Consider the following 26363-nt stretch of genomic DNA (forward strand, 5'->3'; position numbering starts at 1 on the left):
CTTAAGTTCAACCTGGGAAATCATCTTTTACAGATAATATATAGCACAGGCACTGCCAGACCATAAGCCATCAAAGTGTGAAAAAGATGGAAATATGGCCAGCTCTGCCTTTTGTGCACATCAGCATAACTCAGCACATTGCAGAGCCTGTTCTGAGAGCAGAGCAGCCTCTGTCTGCAGAGCTCTGACCTCCCATCTGGAGGCTGTGATACTGCACACACTGGTGGGATCAGCAGGATGGAAATGCTACAGCCAGGCACAAAAACCCAGCCACACCTGCAATGGAGGAGCAGAAACCTGAATTTTCACTGAGTAACTCTGTGCTGAAGGGAAATATGAGGAGGCAAAAGCACTCTGTGTGTCTCACACGTAGAGGCTCTAATAGCTCTCTCCCACCATGGTGCCTGGGCTCCTATAGTTTTATCATTAAAGATTTTGGTCAGTCAACTGTGCTGGTAATTATCACATAAATTAACTGAGAGACAGGAAAACCAGAACCTAAGATCAAAAAAAAAAAAAACCCAAAAAAACTCATCTTCAGCAACAAAGTACAGGACTTCATTTTCCAGTAATATTTTCAAACCTAACACCAATGATGACCCAAGGTTTTTTTTTCCTGGAATATTGCTTAGGTTACAGAAAGAAAGTCTATTAGTGAGTGCATTTACCCCCTGGTATCCAGCTTTTATCTGCTGACCTGTCAGAGTAAAACAATTTTGAAGATGTATTTTCAGATACAGGTGATTAGCACAGCAAGGACAGCAGCAGAGTGAAAATTCCTTTTCAGAGAAGTGTTACTGCCAAGGAGTGGAGCTAGAAAGAAGGAAAAGCAAAGAACAAATCAGTTTGGCCTCACTGGGCTGCAGTGATCTCATTGTTTTGGGTTGTGGGGTGTTTTTTTTTGTTTGCTGTCAGTTGGGTTTTTTTTAGATAAGGCTATTCTGTTTTAAAATAGTTCATATCCTGCTCAGTTCTGCATGGCAATGTTATCTTTCCAATGCATTCAGCTGACAATGCAAATTTCTAAGAGAATCCTAAACCTTGTCTTTAGACAAGTGTTTAAATAAAGGCACCTTGAGATTTCACTGCTCCATTCCATCCCTCCAAGATGGGTCCACATTTTATTTCTGCTGTCCTTGACAGAACAGAGCTAATTTATTTATTTATTTTACTTTTTTTTTTTAAAGATCTCCAACAGTGAAAACCTCTCCCTGGCACTAAATGATGTTTGCTATTAAGAGCTTTGCCCTGCATTTGTTGTCTGGTTTAGGATATTTTCTATTCATTTAAATTCCCAGTTCATCCTCCACACAAGGAAAAGACAAAACTCCCTAAACTGTTGGCACAGATGTTATCTACATGTATCAACACGGAGGAGCCTGAAATGCCTGGAGATCACACTGGGCAGTTGCTGATGTAAATGAAAGGGCACGACTCTCAGCTAATTTAATTATGCCAATCACTACTCCCTGTAAAGTAATATTCTCTCCCCTCCTTTTCTCTTCTTGCCTCTCTGCTGAAGTGTTTAATGATGCTGCAGGAAGAGGGTGAGGCTTGAAGAAGTTCCATGAACCTCTGACACTGGCACTGTTGAATAATGAACCCACAGGCTGCTGAGGATGGAAGGAGCTCTGGACATCCAGCAGGGACAGCTAGAGCTGCCCAGGACAGTGTCCATCCAGCCCAGGTACCCCAGTGCAGGCAGGCTCACAGTGGGAAATGTCCAGAATGTACAGAATTCTACATAACAAAAATAAAACTGAATAATTGCTAATTCTGCTGTTCCTCTTCCAGCCAATGGAATTCTTAAATATCTTCCAAATGACAAAAAACAAATAACACAGTTTTTTTTCTTTTTGGTTTTGCTTGCTTGATGCCCACAGCGATATTCCCTGACAAAAAACACTGGGTGAGCCAAGGAGATGTGAAATAAGCCCATGACATTTGGGAAAACTTGGCAGGCAAAGAAAACCCCACATATAAACCAGACCTCCAAAACTTTTTTAAAAGCAGCAGCAGGCAAAGAGCTGAGATTGGCAAATCAATCCAAGTTTGACTCTAACTTCCCATGATCAATTATCAGTTTTTCTAAGGCTGTTTTCTGTCCTGTCAGTCTCCTGTCCAACAGCCCTGTGCCAGACTGGGAGGTGGGAGAAATCAGTGGGAGAGATTTTTCTCTTCTGCACACAGCAACAATGGCTTGTGAATACCCTGCAGATGTTACAATGCTCGTTTCACAGGCTGCTGCAATGATTACACCTCATTAACTAAACAAAGAAAAATTCTGATATTAAAAAAAAAAAAAGAGGAAAAACCTGGAAAGGAAAATTCTGTCTCAAGACACATTTCAGGTATTACAAGCTTTGCAGATGGGTTTGTTACAGGTTTCCTTCACATGAACAACATCCCTGACAGAACCAGACCAGGATAATCAAGACAAAGGTATCACAGAGAGTACTGAAAACCCCAGGGAAAATCAGTGTCTCTGTCTGGATAAAAGCTCTTTCTGGAATGTGTTTGATGACATCCCACACCCCCCTGCAGGGGAAGGATGAGTGACTCCCAAAAGACTGAATTTTCAAACTGTAGATCTGCAAGAATAACCCCGCCAAGAACCAGGATTTACTGAGGACTTGCTTAAATCCTCATGTGCTGGTTATTTATGCCCTACTGGCTCCAATCATTGTGACTCCAAAACAAAATAGTTTTTGTACTAAAGGATAGAGGAATCACTTCAGATATGAAAATGTGTTTTAAAGGCTCATTGTGTACAGGGCATTTGCACACGGAGAATCTCGAGTAGCACTTTAGAAAGAGTTCTCAGACAGCTGGTGTACTTTACCCTGGAGTACTTCCACCATTGGTTTGATATATTTGTTTATGCATTTTATAAAAACTCTTAGTTCAATAAATGCTGCAAGATCAAATAGCATGCTTTTGAATTATGCAAAATTCTATTATACATATTGTAAATAAACTCCATGAAACATTAATCAACTTCAGAATGGTTTCATAAGGACTCTGTGCAATGCTTTCTCTCTGGTTATATTTTTGAGCATTACAATTTTGTTGTAGGTTAAACTTTTCCAGAAAGGAAAACTACTTTGGTATCAAGACACACGCAAATGTCTCAGCTGAAATACCATTTAATTTACCTCTTATGCCAAAGCATGAGCAACGTAAAGCCACTGAAATGAGAAATGAAATACAAATCACCACGGTTATCTGGGGATGTTTAACACTGTCAATTGTTAACACCAGACCCGAGAAAATCCTGACATTATTGGCATTTTAATTCTTCTCTGATGTCACTGCAGCAGAAACGCTCTCCTGGCTCAACAACTGCTCCTTTGCCCTCATTAAAAACAAAAATTGTAGCCTGTGAGCACCTGTTGGCAACTAAAGGTGGAGAGCACAGTGCTTTTCTGCTTGAAACACATTCAGCATTTTGCATATTAAAAATGTCTGTGAGGACTTTCCAAGTGAATTTCAGAAAGAGCAGAAAATTCAGTGTAAAGAATCCTTAGATAATAACCCAACGAGGAGCATGGGGGAAGTGAATGTGCTCACACCAGGAAAGTCTTGTGCTGTAAATATAAATTCTAATGGGGGGGTAAACACTCACAGGAGATGATTTTGAGCTGAGAATTAACATGAGGATTATGCACCTTCAGTGGAACTGCAGGAAGCTTTGTTTTTCTTTGGCTTCTGGGGCTTTTTTTGTCTCTTTTTGAGCACTCAGAGCAAAGGACTCCCCTTTAGCCCTTGCTCAGAGGATCTCCCAGTCTGCAGCCACTTAAAATAGGAGCAGGATGAAATTGCATAAAATCTTGCAGATATCAAAAGTCACACAATCCATAACAAAGCAGAAAAGTGAATTTATTAGCAAACTGTGAAGTCAAAGACACTAAAAAGAAAGAAAACTAAAGACACTAAAAGAAAATTTAATTCTAAAATTTCCTCTTCTGTTACACAATACAGGCTTCCTGCTATCAGAAATAACTCTTTTCACTGGTCTTACATTGATTATCAAGAAAAAAACTCAAGGACGACCCAAACAATAAACAAAACAACTGGTTTTTCCTTATTTTAAGAGCTAATGAGGGGAAAATGAAGGATGAAGACAAATTCCTGCACACAATTATGAGAAGATGCCTGTAACCCTTATTTTCTTCTGACAGACAGACTTAATTACAAACACATCTAACCTCAGAAAAAAAAAAAAAGCTCTTAAATATAACTTCTACATTATTATATTTTCTATATTTATGCAAGTATTTTGGCTATAAAAAGGAAATTATTTTAATCAAGGGATTAATGAGAAAACTTGACATTCAAATTAGCTGTTATTCAACTACAGTTGACAAGTATTTCTCAGGAAGTTAATTTAGTTTCCTTCTCTCTCTCTCAGGTTTTTTTTGGGTTTTGTTTTTTTTTTTTCTCCCATTAACTCATAACAGGAAGAGTTATTTCAACTTTTGGGCACTGATTTCTAGTCCCAGGTTGTTCCAGTAAAGGGCAGCAGAGCAGCCAAATCCCAGTGAGCAGAGCCAGCCCATCTGTGGGTAATTTCAGCACTCACAGATGCACCAATAACCACTGGCAAAGCTGCTCCAGCACAGGCTCAGAGTTCACTTCAGACAGATGTTCTGGCAGAACAGGAGAGTTAAAATTAAAAAAAAAAACAAACCCAACTAAATCCAATAAAAATATCACCATTATCTATTTGGAGAGCAGCTTTACCCTCTAATATACCTGGACCAGTGAGAAATGCCATCCTGAGTGGTTTTTTTCTTCAATAATAATTTTTCTTCAGTAATTTTCTTCCTTGCATTTCTATAGTTTCCCTCCCTGCTCCTCCCTTATTTATTTGGTGAGTTGCTTGCTAACTGCAGCTTATTTGCACTTAAAATAGTCATTCTCTTCCAGCATATCTAAATAATTAGGCTAATGACAGCAGGTTTATTTCTGTTGATCCAATAATGCATCACAGATATTATCACCATCCCCAAGTCTGCTCATTTAGGAGTCATTAATAAGGCCTTCCACCAAATGGCAGAGTTGGCTGCATTCAAATAGAATAATGAGGATGCAGTTAGCTTTGTTTCATTTGCTCCTGAATTCTTATGTAAATGGGTTTTTTCTTCCAGTGTTTCTCCATTATATAAAAACCCAAAAATGAAAGAAAAACTGACTTCTCTGTGTTCAGCTGAACTTAGGAATGCTGGAAAAAAAGAAGCAAATAAATGGTCTGTACCATACTCTCCTATTAATGATATTTATTATTGATCATATTATTATATTAATTATAGCCACAAAACAGTGTCAGCCCAGTCCAGGTCACAACTACTCTGGGCAGCAGAAGACACAAAGGTTGATTAAAACTGGAGATTAAGAAGAAAAACTCTATCCCCACACAGAATCCAAACTGAGCACTCCTTGATTTTCTTGAGAAAACAAATTATAAAATCATTCCAAACACACATTCAAATAACTGCAAGGGTTGTCTGACTATAATGTATTTCAATGCTTTTTCCAGTTCTTGAATTTATAATTGAAATCATGAAATTATCCTCAGAGGCTGCAGGAACACAGAGGGGATTCTACAGAACTCACCAGGTTTGCTCCTGGGGCCACATGAACTGTCAGCAACAGGAAACACACAACACGTTTGGTGTGAAAGCATTTCCTTCCCACCAGCACTGCCTGGCTGCCTTACAGCAGCATTGCTAGTTGCTTGCTACAAAAAATTGACTTTTTTACCATTAATAACAAAATAAAATAAATTTAAAAAAAAAAAAAAAAAAAAAAAAAAAAAAAAAAAAAAAAAAAAAAAGAGAATTTAAAAAAGTATCAAAGCTGAGTGAAACTGCATCCCACATTACAGGACCCTGAGATGAGGTTTACCTGAAAGCCACTGATTTTCTCCCTAAACAGATCAATAAAACATTTTGGAATCTAAAATAAATTGATCAGATTCAATTCAATAGGAAACAGCTCTCAAGAAAACTACTACTGCTACTTTAAAAGATTTAAATCATATTATTCTTTTATCATAATTCAACAAATACACTTTAAAAGCCACTGAATATCATAAATGCTGATTCCTGTCTTTAAGTTTCCCATTCTGTATTTATAGATACACAATTTCTGTACACAGAGATAACACACACCAGATTCACAAAGACATTTCTAATGCCACACATCAGAGGAGCTGTTTTAACTGGATTGCATCAGTTAAAATGCTCTGTCCAACAACAATCCGTCCAACCTTGAGATGTTTATGAAAGAATAAAAGCACCAGTTTTGTCCACAGCAATCTGCAAAGAGGGACATACCACATTTTGTTGTGTAAGAAATTAGTGTAAGACAGTAATTTAAACAATTATTCTTCACTTGCCTTTTTTTTTTTTTTTTTTTTTTTTTTTTTTTTTTTTTGCATCTGAAGCATCCAGTGGAAAAGCTGTTGAATGGCACGAAAAGAGCCGTTCTTTCCATGAGTCATTGAGTCCATAATCCCCTGCCTTATGAGTCATATCATTAGAACATCAATATTCAAATCAATACCAATAATAATTCCAATCCTTTTCTCCCGTTTCACTCATGTGTCAATCCTGGCCCAAGGGAAAGGGCTGTACCATGTTTTTCCTGCTCTCCCTGCACAGCAGCTCCTTCCACCTTTCCCCTGGAGCTCTGTGAGACACAAGGTCACCAAAATTTGTCTTTTTCCAGCAGCCCATGGAAAACCAGAGAAAGGGCTGCAAAACAGGAGGGACAGGGCTGTACTTTCTGTGTTGAGTGCCTTCTCTCAAAGTTGCTAAATATCCAATTTGCTTTTCCTGACAGCTGTCAAGCATCCAACTAATGCTGCTGAGAACTCCATCTGATGTTTCCAAAAAAAAAAAAAAAAAAAAGCTTCTGAGCAATAATAGTCACACACGCCCTCATCAAGGGAAGATTTCCATCTATTATGAAATTCTCAAAGTGAATTTTATTCTGGCACTTAATCCTTCAGCTTTCTGCCCTTTTTCCCCAGTCAGTTTTAGTTCTGCCTGCTTGGAACAATCCTGTCTCAACAGAAATATGTGTCATTATTTTGTCCCTCTTACAAATTGAACACTATAGATTCCCATGGACTTCCCTCCATCAATCCCCTTCACTGTAAAAAATCACATTATTCACTCCAGTGAAATACTGCCAGATCCAGTGGATTCATCACACTTCACCCTGGTTCATGGATGTGCCCCAAACACTCCTCCTGTCCGTGCTGAGATGCAGAGCCCAATTTCCAGTCTCCAGTATCAAAGTGTGTCTAAAGCTGCTGCTGCCTCCTGGGTCTGGCTGCATTTTCCTTCCAGTGAATCCCACTCCTCTTCCCTCAGCACAACCTGTATCTGCACCACATCCTTTTTTCAGCATGACTGTATCTGCCACAGACAGCCCTGGGAGATCTGGATTCCATTCTATGGCATTTCTGGAATAACTGGGTCATCTAATGGGTTTGGCCTTTTTGCAGGTGTCCCATGGATATTGCAGCTCAAGCACTCAATACACCCCACCAAAGAACAGAGAACCTTCCCAGCTTTGCTGGAGAGAACATTAGTCCTTGGAATTTTGGAATTTGGCTTATTTTCAGGTTAGAGAATTCTCAGGTGGCCTTTCCATATATTTTAGGGTTTTTATTCTTTCCATCCTGCACTATGAGCAATGAGTTATGTTGTTTTTCTCCCCTCTGTTCCTTCAGCATTAATCCAGAGATCCCATAAAGGAAGAGACAAAGTCTCCCCTGGAATGCAGCATGAATCCAGGCAGGACTTCCTTCCTTCCCAGAGCTGAGGGAAGCAGGAGAAACATCCCACAAGGAGGAGAAATGAGATAAAACAGAAAGAAGAGGGAGAGGAGGGTGCCTGGGACAGGCTGATGGAATCTCCAGAGGGTGCAGACAAAACAGGATAATTTCCCTACTTTGAACAATAAAAAAGGGTCTTCCAAGGAACCACAGAGGCAGCATTAGTGTTTACAAGGATCTGCATTTGGGACCGGTGTTCTGAAAGAAATAATTTATTGATATCTGGAGACAGAGTCAATTCAAATATGGGCCATTTTCTTTAAGAATTTGAATAAGGAAAACGTTGTCTCCTATTACATCAAAATGTCTTTCAGGGAAAAGTAGGTGGTGATACAAACACCCCTAAATCTACAGAGGATGAGGCTACTCCATTTAACTGCACATCACTTGGTAGAAAATATTTTTAGCATTTCAACAAAGTGAACTTTAGAGCTGCTTTAAAAGTACCCTCTGAAGAATGTTACTGCTCTCTCCCTCTGGTACCCAACAGAGCTGAAGAAAACCCAACTCTCATGTTATTCATCAAGTTATGCAAATGCAGCTTTCCTGTGCCAGTTAAACATCAAGTCTAAATGAGTATTTTTTTAAAAAGAACACAGTGTTCACCTGCAGCTTGTGCATCCATATCCTCCTGAACACATCCCTTACATAAACATTCCTGAGTCACTAACAGGAACTTGTATTGAGCTGCCATAAAATCACCTGTGTACTATCTGCTTTCATTAGTTTTAGTGGTTTTGTTGTCTTTATTAGCTCTAATTGTTGTTTCATTCCTCCAGGTGAGTGTTATTTGAAGCCCAGTGGTTCATGTATTCAGAATTTCTGCCTTGAATGACAAAGACATGTCCCTGAAGCTGGTTCTGCCCTGCTCCATCCTGCAGATTATTCAGCTGTTTGAGCAGAGCTGAGCCCCTCAAAGTGTGATCAGAGCACACAGAGGAGCAGAGCCCAGTCCCAGGGATGGGACTTCTGCCACTTCATCATTTCCCCTCCACCTTTGGATTGCACCCTCTGCAGATGTTTCCATGAGATCTTTGCACAATTCTAGTTCACATTTTGCTGCTGGGTTTCATCCATGGTGCTCCTGACTCCTGTATACTTTTCATTACTGCTCCCTCTTGTACTACTCGTGACCAAGGTGCAAAAAAAGCTTGTCAGACAAAACAAAGCCTATTGCCTGCAGCAAAGGACTTGGGACCAGAAAATACAAGTATTTGGAAACCATAAGTCATGTTGAAAATTTTCTTTTGGGTTTCAAGGAATCTGAGTGGCAAAGCAATTGATTTGTTCTTCAATATCCTAACCTGGCTTACACAAAAGACACAAAACCATCTTAAATTATTTTGTCTCTGCAATTTCTATTACTTGTAGGCTGTGTGGATCTAAAAATCAATAGCACACAACATCTTGGTCTTGATAAAAACATAATTTGTGAAGGATTTTAGATCAATCTTTTTCTCAGTGTAGACCCAAAATATATATATATATATATATATATATTGGAACTGTGTCATTTAGCTGTGCAAACTATCTTTCAAGATAAGGGGAAAAACCACCACAAAAAACAAACTCTCAAACAAACAAAACCACTTTGTGCTTTTCTTCTCTTTCCTAGGTGTGCTCACAAAACAGTTCCTCTGGGGTGCAGATGAGGAAAGCAGAAACTTCTCAGTGAAGAAAACCAGGAGTTTGATAGGGTGTAGCAGGAGGAATTTTCATCATATTTCATGCCCATGTGGGGCTGGATTTTGGATTTTTGGCTACACCAGTGCTGATAAGGGTGTTATTGTCAGTCTATGGCTGAGCAGTGTTTGCACAGCATCAGGGTTTTCTTTATTTATTTTTAATTTTTATCTTCTTTTTCCTCACTCTCCCTCCTCCACCAGTGAGCTGTGGCTGCACAAGAATTTGCACACACAGACAATCCTGCCCAAATTTGCCCTGATCAGTGTGAAATGGGTTTTGGTGGGTCACAGACAAACTGCTCTCATCAAGGCATTAACAGATGTAAACATTAAACAGTGTAAAAGATAAAGGGTCAACTACTTGGTGAGAAATCCCAAATTGCTAAACCTCAGTGGTAAGTCCTGGAATGCTCCACAGTGCAGTGAGCTCCCAAAAATGAACAGTCACTAGCAGTTCTAGGAGGTACAGCTCAGTTTCTGATATTAATCACTCCTGAAGGAAAAGTAAATGCTGCCAAATACAAATCTACTTTGCCAAACTCATGTTCTTTCACTTATTAGAATTTTTTAAATGATGTAGCATGATGATAAACTTTTCATTTTCCATCAACAGATCAGCAGAGGGTCCTGCTGAGCATCCTTGGGCACAGCCTGGGCTTGTTCCACTGGGGGAGTCTCTGCTGCTCCTGCTCATGGAAATGGCACGAAGAGCCACCTGTTATAGGGGCATTAGATGGGCTCTGAGTGCCTGTCCTGGGTTGCAGTGTAGGATGTACACAAAATGTTTATTCCATCCCCATCCCCATGAGCTGTTGGAACCAGGTGGGGCAGTGTTTTCCCAGGCCCCTCCTTTGGGCTCTTCTGCTCATGGCCCATCAATGCCTTGCCCAGGACTCACAGGGAACTCCCTCCAGGAGCTCTCTCTGTTTAATGGGCCATCAAGGAGCCACTGCACGACTCCTCATCCCATTGGGAGATGCTCCCAATGCCCAGGGGGAGGAGCCAAGCATTCCCACCTGGAGAGAATCTGGGATTTGGGACAGGACAAGCAGCCCTGAGCCACTGGATTCCCAGAGGAGCAGAGCTCCCAGACCTTTCTGTGGGATCACTGCTTCAGGAAGAGCCCCTCACCTGGACTGCTCCCACCACCCTGCTCAGGTTGTGCTCTGACTCTGTCAGTGCTCTTTTGTGTTATTGCATTTATTTTATTTTATTTTACATTTTTTTCCTTTCTTGTTATTAAATTGTATTTCTGACTTGGAGCTCACTTTTACCCTGAGTGACAGCACTTTTTACCCTAAATGACAACACTTTTCCCTTGAGGAATCTCAATTTCCCCTGAGTGACCACACTTTTCCCCTGAGTGCACTGCTGAGTTCAGGGCTCTCCCTGCCCCAGGCAGGATGGAGCACTCAGTGTCTCCTCTAGCCCAAAGCTCAGAGCAGCCTGGGCAGGTTTAAAGTTTTCTCTACTGAGCTCCCCAAGTACCTCCACTCAGAGAAAACCAGAAAAAAGTTTCAGAAGTCTGTAAGCTCCTGAAAGAAAAGAGGATCAAGTGTATATCTTCATTAAAGGATGGGGACACCCTTGACATGACCCAGATGATCACTGGGAATGTCACATTTCAATTAGCTCTGCCCTGTGCTGAGAGGGCTTTGCATATCACACACTTTCCATGCACATTTAATAACTGCAGGAATTTCTTAAGGAAAAAATTTCAAATTCTTATGACACAGGAAAGGAGCATGAAATTATAAAGTCCTTTTTCTCTGTTAAATGAAAAAAATCATTAACAATAAAAGTTACTGGATTAGAGGCAGAGCAGAGGAAAGACAGCCTGAGAATGTAGACAATGATTTGGGACTTGAGAAACATGAATTCAAATCCTGGCTCTGCTATAGTCCTTCTCCTGGCACATCACTCAGGCTGCTCAATTTTCTGGCTTCTCCTTCTGTAATAAAGAGATAATAGCACACACTAATCTCACTGGAATATTGAGACTTGATATCTCTTAAATGCCACGGAGCTGTGGAAATGAACTTGATCAAAACTCCCTTAATGCTGCAATCTGGAGAAGATCCAGAGTGCAAACAATTGCCAGTGGAAGTGTTTGGGGTGTTTACATGCATGGGGGAATTCTCATAAAGCCTCAATGAGGAAATGTCAGCATTGTGATGTTTATGAAGGAATTATCTCAGTGGTGTCAGAAAATGGGCTGATATATATATATATATATATATATATATATAAATACATATATTATATATATATTAATATATAACTATATTAACTATATATAAAAATATTATATATATACACATTTTATATATATATATATATATATATATCACTATATATCACTATATATATAAATATATATAGTTATATAAACCAGGATGTACAGGACATTCACAGGCTAAGGCCAGGCCTTTGAATTTAAAATGAACCCCTGAGTTTTTTGACTTGGTTAACTCAAAAACAACACTTGGAAAGATGGAGAATTCAGAAAGTGCACAGAAGAATCTGTCAGAAAGAAATAAGGGACTGAATTCTTAGAAGAAAGAAAAATTAGGAAGTTGTTAGAATATTTCTTTATATGTGCATTTGTATTCAGCCAAGGGAAAATTACAATAATAATTTTAGTTACAGAGTTATAATTTTCAATAATCTAAAGTGATATTTTAAAAAAAGTCCTCGTTTTAGGAGTCCGCCTCTTGTTTTCAAGATGTCCAATTCAATTCCAGTGAGTTTTATGCTCCTGAATCTGCTTTGAGAGAGGAACTTTAGCTGCCCAAATAAATATAGAAATCATCTGCAGCAGTGATAAAGCACAACCTAAACAGTGAGTTTTATTCCTTTATTTGTGTAGGAGGATCATGGTTTCAGTGAACTGAGCAGCAGAATCACCTGTAAATCACAACAGACCACTGACACTCTGGTTTGTAGCCCTTTTACCATTTAGGTAATGACAAATTACAGCAATGATTTAACAGGGATTCCTATAAACCTGCTCCAACACAGCTGGTCTTTTGTCCAAGATATTGGTGATTTTACTCACACAAACTTTACATTAATGATGGCAAGAAAAAAAAAAAAAAAAAAAAAAAAAAAAAAAAAAAAAAAAAAAAAAAAAAAAAAATTCTTCCCCTGTGGGAAATAAAATTTGAAACATGCAGGCTCAAAAAACCCCCCAAGCCCACCAAATTAAACAAAAGTAGTATATTTAGCTCCCCAAACAGGAAAGAACATAGTGAAACATTTCTAACTAATGGAAAAGCAATATTACAAATCAACCACCTAACACTGAATTACCTCACAGCAGTACTAGGAAATAAAATAAATAAATGCAACGCAAGTCAGGCTCAGCTACCCTAGTTAAACTTTTTCTGAAGCAAAAAACAGCCATGAGAATATTCTGCTGCTCCTCATTAGGGGCTGGTAAATGCCTCACTGCTCCTGGTCCTTAATGAATTCCTACAATAACTGTTGAAGATATTTGAAGATATTGCAAAACAACAATGAATATTATGACAGTGGAGCAGATCCTAACAACTAAACACTTCCCCATCCTAGCTCAGATAAAGTAATGGAGCAGAACTTACTGCATCATTTACCTTGTCTAACTACCATTCTTCATCCCTTTTTTATTGTAATTTGCACATATCAGTAATTCAAAGTGCTGCAATTTCAAAAATATTCAACTCTCTAGACTAATACTCTCATTCAGACTGCAGCAGAATAGAGGGAGATGAATAAATAAGAATACCATCATTAAATCTTTTTCTTCTCTATTTATTAGAATAAAGTTATAATATTGGTTTATTTCTAAGAGAATTATGGTATTTTATAATAGGTCTCTTTCACAAATTTTATTTTTTTTTCCATGCCTCTCAGGTAGAAATCTCTAGATCACACTAAACTCCTCAGACTCCTCCATGGCATGCTGTGATGTTTTGGAAAACACATTTATTGTTTTAACAATTTTTAAAGATGTGTCTAATGAGGAGGAAAAAAGGACTCATAATGCCCTATAATATTTTCAATGCAATAACATCTATTTCTCCCTTTTTTTTGTTCTGCATGTTTACAATTCCAAGAAAAACACATCTCACTCTAACATTAGAGAAAAGGAGTTTAAATACCGTTTTTTTTCACTGGCTTTACAGGCCCTTCCTGCAAGTTCTTTTGTGTCACTGCCAAACTGCAGGAGGATGGAAGGCAAGAAGCCTTTTAGCATAAATATCTTTACATCCAGCAGGGTTTAAAACATGGACAGCCATGGCAGACCTTGCAGAGAATGAAGCTGTCAAATTAACATGAGGCAGCACACCCCTGGCTCATCCTTTCTCTGTTACTTTAAAAATCTCCTAGTCAAGGAAAGGTGCTACTAATAAAGCAAGATCACTTAATTACAGCATGTTTATCAAATTATGGAACAGCTGTTGTTGTATGCACAACCTGAAGAGTCAGAAAAAAACAACAGAATGGGTGAGAATTGTATAAACTTTCTGCCAAACACTGAAACACCTCTGATTTTTATTTTTTTTCCCCTTTTTTCAGGGAGCTCCGGTGCAATCCCAAAGGGAAATCTCTTGTTTGCCAAAGGGCTGCAGCTGCAGGCAAGGGAGGAGTGTAGGGGAGGAAAAAGCACAGCAAATTCATCTTCTAGAATAAGCTCACCTCAGAGGAATGCAACAGAGCCCAAGTGTCCAACCCTGTGAGAGCCCTTCAGCTCACAGGGGTTCAATCCCAGCCCCTGGGCTGCAGTTTGAGCTGGGATGCCACAGCCAGAGCAGGGGGTTCCTGGTGCTGCCCCCTGAGCATTCCCAGCTCAGGGAATTGTCTCAGTGCAATGGGAAAATTCCCTCCATGCCAGGGAATCAGTGAAGACTCTTCTTATCTGGGTTTTACATCCATTCCTGCCACAGACCCCCCTGCCAGTCACTATTTGTCCTTGATTTCCCACTGCAGATTTGGGACAACTCTATCTCCTCTGCCTGTCATGTTTGTTTTCAGTGGTTTTCTGGAGCTTTGTTTACTGCTTTGCTCAGTGCACTGCTGGGGCACTGTAGGCATTACTGCACCATTAATAGAAGGTCAAACACCTCAATCCACAGGCTGTGAAGCTGAAGTCTAAAATTCAGGATTTCTCTGGAGCAAGGTTGTCAAAACTGGACTTACCTCAACATATTTCTCTATCAAAATGAAATAGGAAAACACTGCAAAGCAACTACAGGTAGGAATTGAACTAAAATTCAACCGCAGAATTCCATTATTACCAGAGATTTTTGAGATTTTTGAGATTTTTGAGAAGGGGCAGATATTTATCTCAACACATACAACCCCAACATCCTAACACCCATGTGCTGTATTGGAATTTGTGGTTTGCAATGCTTTTCCTCAGGCAGGAAAGGGGCCAGAGTGTTTCAGCAGTGAGGCAGCCGTGCCCCATGTCCCGGGTGAGGAGGGCATCCCGCCCAGGCAGATGGAGCTGCCAGCAGCAAACTCCCATCCAGAGCTGTTTCCAGGCAACCCTCGGGGCCGGGGCTGACACAGAGACCCCTGAGCTGATGGATGGTCCTGCTGCTGCCTCATGGGCACCAGGGAAAATCACCCACAAATGATGCACGGGCAGGTTTAGAGCGTTAAACCTTCCACAGGTTCCAAATGAGCCTTTTCTTCTTTCTTGTTTTAAGTCCCCAAACCTCTGCTGGAGCTGGTTGAGGGAAAATGAAATATCTTTTCCTGGAAACTGCATTTATAGCTACTGAGGCATTGTGTTCACAGCCAAATTAATGTTAGCTTCCTCAAAACATGCTGTGATTATCTCAGGGACTGCTGTCTCCCCTGGGTTGGGAACCCCAACCTCCTCCGTGCAATTTTTTTTTCCAAGAATTTTTCTAACAAAAGCTGTCAATTGCATCAAATTCTGCTAAGGGCTGTAAGGTTATTCTGTGCTAGAAAATACTGATGGTGACAGAGGAAAAGCTAAAAGCAACAAGCATGCTGAGCGCTACAGAATTGATTTAAATCTATCCTCAAGATGAACAGGATTTTTTTTTTTTTTCATCCACTAAGCCAGGCAGTCTTTTTGAAATAATGAAATCTTATTTCAAAGACATTAAGAGGAAGATTGTATTCAGTGTAGGAGAATAAATGCAAAACTCTTCTGTTTTCTAGAAAGGACTGTGTGTCTAATTTTTTTTCAGTGACATGAAACTTTGTGTGTTGGGGTAGAACTCAGCTTCTCACATTAATACAGTGGAACAAAAAAGGGAATGTAGTCTATTATTTTGCCAATATCCATGTGCAACACAGACTAAAGAACAGTGTAGTTATAAATGTATAAAAAGCAAAAATATACTCAGCCTAATACAGAACAAGCCAAGCTCTTTGCCTGATACAAAATACCCGAGAACTGGAGTTTATTTTAAGCAGAGGATTATTAAAAGCTGTTTAAAAAGTATAAAAGACACATCTACCACAAATTACACAGCTTTGTCTGATACTTCTGTGTTTACTGTAAGTATGGAAAGTTATATCCTGAATAAAAAGTGCTTAATCATAATTGGTTTTATGTATGTGCTACAAAGAAAAACTTTACTAAAGAATAAATTCCAAGTATGAATGAGCAACAAGTGTTTTGGATTTGAAAGCCTTTTCTCAGGAAGGGAAAAGGCAAAAGTCCTATAAAATTTTGGAGCTTTATTCATGACGTTCCCTATTCTGACTTTATAGAGAGCATTTTCTAAAGACAAACACGATGAATTAATTCTCCATAGCTGTTCTGAGGGGGAAAAGTGCCTGTGAGCAATCTGCACACAAAGCAATCAGCCAAAGGTGACACAAACACCACAGTGACACAACCCAAACATGTACAAGGAAAAAAAAACACAAGAAAAAAATCACTTTAACCTACAGCCAGAAGCAGGTAAGATCATTTTCTAAGCTCACTGAAGACTAAAAGCCATCAGACCCTTCCCCTGAGCTCTGTTAGACTCTGCAAGCTGCAGAGTGCAGAGGAGTTGTGAGAGATCTGGGAAAATCAAGAGGCAAAACAAGAACCAGGGACTTACTGAGAGGAGATTCTGCTCATGGAAACAATAGGCACCACTCGCATGGGGCTTCTCTGGAGTTTCCTGGGGAAAGAAAAACACATCCTGAACTGGGAGTGAGGGATTCAGGGCAGCTCCTGCACTCTGGGAAGGCTGAAAGGTTCAACAAAAAACACACTTTTTAATCCACTGCTTGGGCAACATTGTTGGGTCAGAAGTGCATTTTTACTCTCGTACAAATCCAAACAGCAAAACCTGGTTATTGAATCACAAGTGGGATTTTATTATTTATTAAACATTCCACAGGTAATAAATACATTCAGACAGTTTGCAACGCATTTGAAATCAAAAATCTCTGTTTTAATTGCAAATTTACCTACTAAAATAGACATTTATTACCTATAATGGTAAATTTTCTCCAGCATAGGTTTCTGTTTCAATAGCAACACGCCACTGTAATTTGCTTTTTTGTGTATCCTTCAATTGAACATATGCAGCATTTTTGCAAAAGAAAAACTATTATAAAATAAAAATTATAATAAAATTATTATAAAATAAAATTATAACCCAAAGGAGGGCATTCAGAATATATTTTACAAGCTCATATTGGGGAATTCCAATAGGGTAACACCATGTCATTCCTTCTTATCAATGAGCAGCTGTGAAAGGTAACATTTGACTGAATTATTCACTGAATTTTAGTAGGTACAGTGAGCTCAGCCATGTTTTATCTAACAGTTTCTCCCTACATGCATTTTTCATTTCTGTGTGCAAATGGCAATATGTACTCTTTGGTACAAATACTTCTGAAAATAGAATTGTTGTTCATATTTTGAGTCTCCAAAGATAATACACACCTAGTTCAGGGTATAAAAAATCATTATGTGAATAAATTTAATAAACTTTTTATCCACTTTGGTAAAATTCCAAACAGCACATATATGGGGTATTTTTTCCAAAAAATATCCTGCCATTGAGAACTGTCCACACAACTACAAAAAACCCTGTGGAGAAACACGACACGCACAACTCCAATGCTAAATTCCCTTTCCCTCAACTGCCATAAATCGTTCCAAAACACCAAACAGGCAAGTTTTGCACTCCTGTGACCCAGAAATAAATTCCCAACCAGGGAAGTTTTGCTTGCAGCTGGTATTAAAACATTTCCACACGCCAGGCACACAAAGAACCCTCCTGCAGAGTGACCAGGGTCCTCCTGCTCTGCTCAGAGAGGAGGGAAACTGCAGAGGCAGCTGGAGGGAGTCCAGCTGGGAGTGGAGGGAGAAGTTTGGCAGAGATGATGATCTACTAAGATTCACTTAAAAATGAAAAGGTGTTTCCAGGTGAAAGTGTCAGCACTGAAATACCCCAGGGGTTTCTCCCCTTCAAAATAAAGGGAGCCCAAACCAGCCCAGGTTGTTCTGCAGAGTCACTGAGAGAGAGCCCCAGGTCATTCAGGCTTCATAAAATACCCCCAGAGCCCAGCATTCCAAAAGTACCCCAAATATGTTATTATTTTCCAGTGGCTTCGTTAAGTATTATAGTAAAGGAGAAAAAAAAAAAAAAAAAAAAAAAAAAAAAAAAAAAAAAAAAAAAAAAAAAAAAAAAAAAACCAAGAAGAACCTAAAGCAATAATAATCACTGCTAATACATAGATACAATTACCAAGTCTGACTTAACATCCACTGCTTCAGACTTTTATCAAAAGCCTCCGTCTAAATTGATCTAATCTGATATTTTTTTAATTCTGTTCTAAAAATGCAATTAAACAATGATATCTGCTGCTGCAAGTTAAAAGCCATTCCCTTTAGATAACAACCAAATACAACAAGCACTGAGTTCTGCCATCATTAGACTTCTAACCATATTACTTCTATTTTGAGGCTTTTTTTTTGTTTGGTCTCAGTTTAATTTCCTGTCAGCCTTACAAGAGATTTCTAATGTTTGGGCTGTAGGATATGCTCTGATTAAAAATAATCTTCCCAATTACTGCCTGGCATGACTCTACTGCCACATGCACTCTGCCACTGGCTTCTGCATTTCTGTCAGCAGTAATTGTGTCTGTAGCTTCTAACTGTAAATGAAAACCCAGGGGGCATATTTGGGTTCCAGTTTCCTTTGCCCAGCCATATCTTTTAATTTGCACTGTCTGTCAAAAGGAGATGTTTGTAGGCACTAAAAGGAAATCCTCAGAACATCAGGTTAAAAAAAAGGGAAAAGGAGAAAAAAAAATGAAATGCAACTGGAATATGATAAAGCACATTTGATATTTATGCCGGGATACTCAACACAGAGCAGCTCAGTGCATTGATTAGCCTCAGAAGAGGGGGACTGAAACCATTTACTGAGCATTTCTAGCTGGACTTTATTACCATTAAATTTAATCCTGAATCTTAATCATCACCTTAGAATGACTTTTTAAAATTATTTTATATTTTTTTAAATTCAATCATTACAATGAATACTTTACAGGACAGCATTTCTTATCACAATGGAAATAAAAAAAATATTATTTCTCAGGCTCTGGGCCCTGGCTTAAACTGTGCTTTGGGGTTTCCATGTGCAGCCTGGCTGGCTCTCAGACATGGCCCTCAGACATGGCCCTCTGACTACACTGAGGCTGTTTTACACCACAACAACACAGACTCTGAACTTCAGAAGGCTGAAAATGACTCTTTCATTTTTGAGATGTGTCTGTTTTTTATACTATTCTACACAGACCAATCTGATTGGTGAAACAAAGACAAATTTCTTCAATCACATTGGTCAGAGCAGAGGGACATCAAGAAGAGAACCTGGGGAAGGACAAAGCACCAGCACAGCACAGGCCCTGTGAAGAAGAAACTCAAGGAGGAGAAAAAACATCTGATACAACGTCAGGAAGGAAGATCTGTGTGGAAGGGGAAAAGCACGACCAAGTCCACGTGCAAGAATCCACATGTACGTGGGATACTGCACAGGGACACAGCAGGAAGATTATTAAGAAGACAGTTGTAGCCATTGCTAGAAGCAAATATTCACTATAAAATGAAGAATACTTTAAAGTCCTCTGAAAAGAATTATCTATGAAGTCTCAGTCTCTGGTCTTTCAAAATTCAGTAAATTTTTTTTTGTCTCAAAATGAAAATGGCACGTTTGGAATGCAAGGGATGCAGAGAGCATAATTTTGTACAATGGAATCATAGAATTTTTTTTTTTGTGATAGGAGGATAAACACTGAGATTTGGTGAATGTGAGCAGGGATTTATCCAAATAGCACTTAAAATTGAACAGCTTCTCTTGGCACAAGGACTGATTGGAAATATTAAATGCAAATGTTAGTGCTCTGCACTGTGTTTGCTGGTCAATGCTCTGTTCTGTGTTGTTTATATCTGTACCAGAGGGGAGACACTGGAAAGGTGAGACCAGCCTCAGTTCCAGCTCTGTCCTGAACCTTTGGCACAGCACTGCAGGTGTGACCTTCCTTTTGCAGGGCTCTGCCCCTCAGTGCATATTCTGTACAACAAATGGTAACAGATCAGAACTTCAATTCATCAGCTGAAAGGTCTCTGCAGTGGAGATTGTGACCACCACTGCCTTCACCACTGCATGGTGATACAGAGAAAAAATGGCACAGAGCTGTTAAAATATTATTTTTTAAGATACTGTCCAAGTTGTGTAAGGAGCTCTTCATGCCCTGAGCCCTAAAGGGCAGCAGGGCACGGAACCAGACTGTGATAACCTCAAGCTATCCTTGCTTCTGTTTCCTTATCTTACCTGAGATAAAACCATCATTCACTATGAATATCCCCTACCTGTGACTGAAACTGCCAGAAGGTTTAAATAAATACCTGGGGGTTTTTTAAATAAGAAAGTAAGACACTGAGTTAAAAGGGTTACTCCTGTGATGAGGCTGTGTGGATGTTTACGTATTTATTCAGTATAAAACCTGTAGGATTAAGTATGGCAGTAAACTGAATTCTAATTCATGAATTTGAAAGGAATTCTGGTGTCTTACAAAAGGACCTGTCAGAATTTTGGCTGCAGAGAAGCTCAGGGACAGAAGCTCAGCTGTGAGAGAGGCAACTCCTCTGTCCAAGCAGGGAAAGGGCAAAGCCAGGGCTGGGAGTTTCTCCATTCCTACTCCCATTGTGACTCTTATGAGTCCCAGAACTTCTCTTTTTTCCTGTTTGCCTGTTTTCCCCCACATTTCTGCAGCACAGCCTGGTGAGCAGGTAGAAGATCCCAGCAATAGCAGCAGTGTTGTTCCATGTCAGCCACAGTAACACAGGGCTGTGCCTGCAGCACAAATCCCAGGGAACAACGCGCCCAAAGGAGGTGCAGAAATAACAAAATAATTTGAAAAAGGCTCATCTGCCACCAGAGAAGTCCTTCCACTGATCCAGGTGGAGCTGTTAGCCCTGAATGCCTTGCTCCTGACACACACTGGAACATTATACTTCCAGAGCAGAGGATTTGCATTCTGCATTTTAAACTAGTGGTTCTCTCATCTCTCACAGGTCAAGCAATGAATTACAGCTCTACAAACAATACAATTTGGAAAGGAATATCTCTCTATGTAGAGAGAAGAATGGTAAATTTACCTATTTTTTATTAATTTTTAACAGAAATTTTGACATTGCTTAGGAACTATAGAAGTTAATAACATTTGAAATCAAGGACTAGAATAATAATAATAAAAAAGAACAAACCAAAGTCCACCAATTTATCCAACAGTTTTGTGATTTATGACACAATAATTCTTAGGGAAACAGCACAACTCTGGGCTACATCTCTGAGCCCTAAGAGAAAAATAATTATTTGAGGGTCCATCACATTCCACGGACTGGAGCATGTCTCTTGTGGACAAAGCAAAGGAAAAAAATCTATTTTGGATAGACACACCAAATCTTCTGATCCAAAGACATTTTTATCACCACAGAAAACAAAAGCATCGTTTCACACACTGGAGACAGAGAGGAGCTGGGACAAACAACAATCTCCAGGAAAAGAGACTTTTCTAAGGTCATCAGGGCTTGAGAGGGTCCAGGAAAAAGGACTTTTTAAGGTCACCAGGGCTTGAAAAGGTCCAGCTTTCCCCCAAATATCAAATCAACTATTCTGGAGGCATCCCCAGCCCCCATCACAGCCCCACTGCTGCAGAGAAAGGAGGAGTTGCTGCACCCTTGGCACAGGGGCCATTGTGGCTTAATCAAAAGCATTCTTACTGCTTATGATGAAAAATCATTTCAGTCTGAAAAAAAGAGGTAAAATTAAAATAATCTGAGCCTGCCACATTTGGAGATTTACTCCTGCTACATAAAACGACTCCAGCTGATTCCAAAAGACAAGTTAGTGTTTGTTTTACACAACACAGGAGAGCCTTGGGCTGGAAGAATTATTTATTGTTGTGGCTTTCAGCTGGGTGTAATTCGAAAATGATTACAAAATGTGAAATCACAAGCAGGGAGATGTCCATGCAGATCCCAATCTGGGGTTCAAGTGCTCTCCTCGGAAAGGAAGGAAAGGAAGGAGGAAGCTCAGTTGTGCCAAGCAGCAGATATTTTCCACAAGTAACATGACTTTCCATGGGAGAAAAAAGGAGCAAAAAAGTATAAATGATGCAACCCATAGTCCAGGCACACAAAATCTGTCAGTGGAAAACTCTTAGGTCCAGATTGGTTATTTGTAAATAAACAAAAAAGATGAAGTGATATTTCTGAGAGATTTTACCCTGCTGGCAGCTGTTGAATTTTTCCCAAGGAAAAGTTTCTCAATAAAGTTTCTTCTGAAAACAATTTTGGCAAACAACTCTCCTTTCTCAAAACAATCTTTCTCCAGGTGGTGTTTTGCTGTTTCTCCAGTTTAACCAATGGGGTTAGAGAGGTGTCGTTCCTATTCACCAACCATGTTAAATCTGTATGGGAACACCTTATAAAAGGTAGTAAGAATTAGACAATAAACTCTTTTTTCTATGCTCTTTGCCTTCTGAAATATTGGAGTTTTTCATCTTTCTTTTGTGTCCTACAGCAACAATGTTTTGTTGTTGTTGTTGTTGTTTTGGGGTGGTTTTTTGGGGATTTTTTTTACTAGAGTTCTTTCAGCAGGAAAAGACCCAGATTTGCAAACATCACACATTCCTGAATGGCCAGTTCAGGACTTTTTTTTTTTTTATATATATACACTTTTTTTTTTTTCCCTTTCCCAGCACCCCAGGAAAATCCCACCCTGCAGGGGATGGTCCCTCCTCCATCACTCCCAGCACCAGGATCCAGAGCCCTGGTGACAAAGTGACACCTGTGAAATGAAGCCACTCATCACTGGGGCTGCCAAGGCTGGGGCAGGAGCCTGCCAGCTCCTGCAAATCTCTCACAGAGCATCTCAGCCTGACACTTAATATTCACACTGGAATGCAAGCTATGGACTCAAGGATAAAGCTCAGTAATAATAAAGATTCACAGTCTGACAGGTTCAGCATACAAATTCTCAGCGCAGAGCTCACTTTGAATATATTTTTTTTTTTTAATCTAAAAAGGAATCAGGAGTTTTCCTCTTATAAAAGAAACAACAGTACTTCCCATTTAGTGAGGGAAACAATGGAATAAGAAAATATAATTTTAGCCTACGTTTAGATATTGGTAAAGAAGCAGCAAAATAAATATTTTATTTCAATATCAGAACACTGTGTCCCCAGTCCTTGCCTTGCTCATCAGACACAGGGATACATCAAATAAACTATGCAGTTTCTTTTTTTGCAGGGCCAAATCCTTTCAGCCAGAAATACACTGCTTTAAACCATTTAAGAATTTGCTCACATTTCCAACATCTTGCATTTAGCATGTCAGCTGTGAAGCCAAAATCTCTGGAAATATTTAAAACCTCCATATATGTTACTTGAACATGGTACCTCACCAGTGCTCTCACTGGTCCCATGTTGGGTCACCAATAAACAAATTTCTGGGTGTTGTTTAAACCTCATTCCACCTCTCAGTGTTAGTCATGTTTTCTTTTATTTCATAAATATTTTATATATATATTAGAATATGCTAATTGTTTACTTTACAGTGGCACTGTAAAGTTATCACCCATTTTTTTTTTTTGATTTTTCTAGTTAATATTTATGTTACAACAACTGGGCAACTTGATCCTGGGGTGGTTTTTTTTTTTGTTGGTTTTGTAAATGTTATATATTTAGGAGGTGGTTTAAAATGAACAAAATTATAATTAAATGCCTGATAGTTTTTATGATGAAAATACTGTTACTAAACATTCTCTCCCCTTAGACTCTTTTGTTTGTTTTGTATTTTGCTTCAAATGTCTACAATTCTACTACTAAATCACATTGCATCACTTAACTCCATCTCATTAAATCACCTTGTTAGTCATACTTTGATTCATTACATTTCACTGCCTTTCATATTTAAATGATTCCATTTCTTTCCCTCCTCCCCACATGCCAAGTCTCACCTGGTGCAATAATTCCTTATATTGCACCTCGCAGAACTCCCTCTATTAACACTTGATCATTCCCCCCCGCAAGTTTTCCTGCAGAACTGCCTTGCAAAACAATCCCAGATTGACACATTCAGCCCCATCCCTTCATTCCATTCACATTTCATGAGCACCAAGGCAGGCAGCACCACCAGGAGCCAAACTGCATTTGTTGTATCATAAACCATGGAGTGAATACTGACCCTCAGTCCTTCCCCAGGCACCTCCTGTGCCTGCTGGACCTGCAGAATTCCTGCAGGGAATTCTGACTCCATCCCTCTGCCCACAGCCCCCAGGAGCAGAGGGTTGGTGGGACACAGGACACAGAGGAGTTTGGTTTAGACCATGAAAATGGAACTGTTTTCAATCCACAGAGGGAATAAGCAGCAGAACCTCCAGATCACACAAACACAATTGTTATGGCATAAACTGCTGCTCATTCTTGCTCTATTCTTAAGCAAAGATACATTTCTCAGGGATTCCGCTCACAGTCAGCATTCACCTCTCAGCCTTAATACAGAAATGAAGCAATAGCTCCTCTATCCCCATAAATTTTTTTTTTTTTCACAGACTTCTTAATCAAGCCTTGGAAAAAGATCATCTCCAAAGCTGAGCAACAGATGAGCATCTCTCTGTACAGAGCGCAGATATGGAAGTGCACTAACCTGAGCTCAAACTGAGGATGAAGCGGTTGGAACAAAACTAAAACTGGGAGTTCCTCAGAGCTGCCCTCCCCACTGCTGCCCAAGGGTGTGTGAACAATCCTTCCTGCCAAAACTGGCTCCATGTACCAGAAACTCAGAGGAGACAGAATCTCCTCCACACTGATTAGAAATTTTAGCTGCTCTGCTGCTCTTTGGCTTCTCAATGCAGGATCTGAGTGCCTGGGAATGCCCCTGTGCAGGTGTTTTCCCTGTCCTGGGGCAGGAGGGATGGAGAGCAGCCAGAGCTGCCACCAAGTGCCCCAAGCTCTTTTCCAGCTGTAATATCTTAGTCCTCATTTCTATCTGCAACTCATCAGGAGTTAGAGTGAATTCAAAAAGCTGCCACATTCACCAGAGGCTGCAAATCCCAGCCTGAGTCACCCAATCCTCTGGGAAATAACCAAATCCTGCCTGGCTGATGGAGGTGTCTTCATCTTCCCAGGGGTTAAGAGAAATTGTTAGGACAAGGAGGTGGCTGCTTGCTCCAGTGGAATTTTATCCCAAGTCAAATTAAAAACGGCTCAGTGTCTTGTTAATGCAGGAAATAATTCCCAAAGCATCAGATACTCACTGCTGCCAGATAAAGGTTTGTCTAAAGGAATTATGGCAATGTTTATATGGGGTTTTTTCCCTAATCTTGCCTTGTAAATGCTTTTGGAATTAAAGAAATTAAACATTTTTAATCATGATTAAGGTCTAGCCTACTAAACCAAAACAAGATCATTCTCTTTGTCTGAAAATACACCTTCATAGTTTGAAAACTCTGTGCAGGAAGGAATGATTCAAGTCTCAGAGCCACAACTCACAGAGAACTGGTAAAATGTCTTTGTCCTGTTTAAATATCAAAGCTCTTCTGGGCATCACCCATCATAATTCAGATACTTGTGAATAATTCAAGGTGTTATGCTTTAACTTCTATCAGCAATTCCCTTGAAGAGGAGGAGTAAGTAAGCATTTCTTATAAGTTATAGCATGGATCCATATAATTAATATTTTGATGTACTTTACCTGTCTTACTGTTTGCTCTTGTGATATTAAGTTGGTATTAAATAAATAACAGACTCAGCTAACCTGTCCTACTTTTCAAAGATGCTCCAATTGATGTAATTGCTTTATTTGATTTATTGTTGCACCTTTACTCGAGTTACATATTCCGTTAATGTGCTGTCAATGGAATTAGCTGGTTCTTGGTAGGAAACTTTTTTTTTAATCAAGGCAGCATTTTTATTGCAGAAGGAATGCACTGCTTGTACTTCCATGGAACCAAAATCCTCTTTTAAATGTGAAAAGCAACTTGCTTCATCTTTGCACCTTTTCCTTGGCATGCTGAAGCAAACCAGAGATGATGTGCTGTTATCCAAGCACCCCATCAACAAACCTCAGAGGTGAATAAAAGCACATAAAATCAGATGAAAACAAGAACTAAAGTATATCCTCGTTTTTCAAATGAGAAATCAGATAAAGCCTCTGTCCAAATGACTGTGAATTGTGTATTAAGCTTACACAATATTGAAATTAAATCCAGCAGCATGATGAAAGATTGATTTCAGCTTTTCTTATTTGCTAATAGTGAAGAGTTAAAAAGCTTTAATTCATGAAG

The 26363-nt window shown here is 39.4% G+C and overlaps 1 protein-coding gene across 12 annotated transcripts in view; it reads right to left on the reverse strand.

Annotated features, from left to right (window-relative positions):
- RBFOX1 (RNA binding fox-1 homolog 1) overlaps positions 1-26363 on the reverse strand; it is a 1119155-nt gene that overhangs the window by 633264 nt on the left and 459528 nt on the right. For all 12 annotated transcript variants that reach the window (XM_083872230.1, XM_083872241.1, XM_083872231.1 and 9 more), the window contains one exon: positions 16611-16673. In XM_083872230.1, the coding sequence (XP_083728356.1) occupies positions 16611-16673 (63 nt within the window). The remainder of the gene's footprint in view (positions 1-16610; positions 16674-26363) is intronic.

Source organism: Zosterops lateralis (genome assembly GCF_965231275.1).
Source record: "Zosterops lateralis genome assembly, chromosome: 15".
Classification (NCBI taxonomy): domain Eukaryota; kingdom Metazoa; phylum Chordata; class Aves; order Passeriformes; family Zosteropidae; genus Zosterops; species Zosterops lateralis.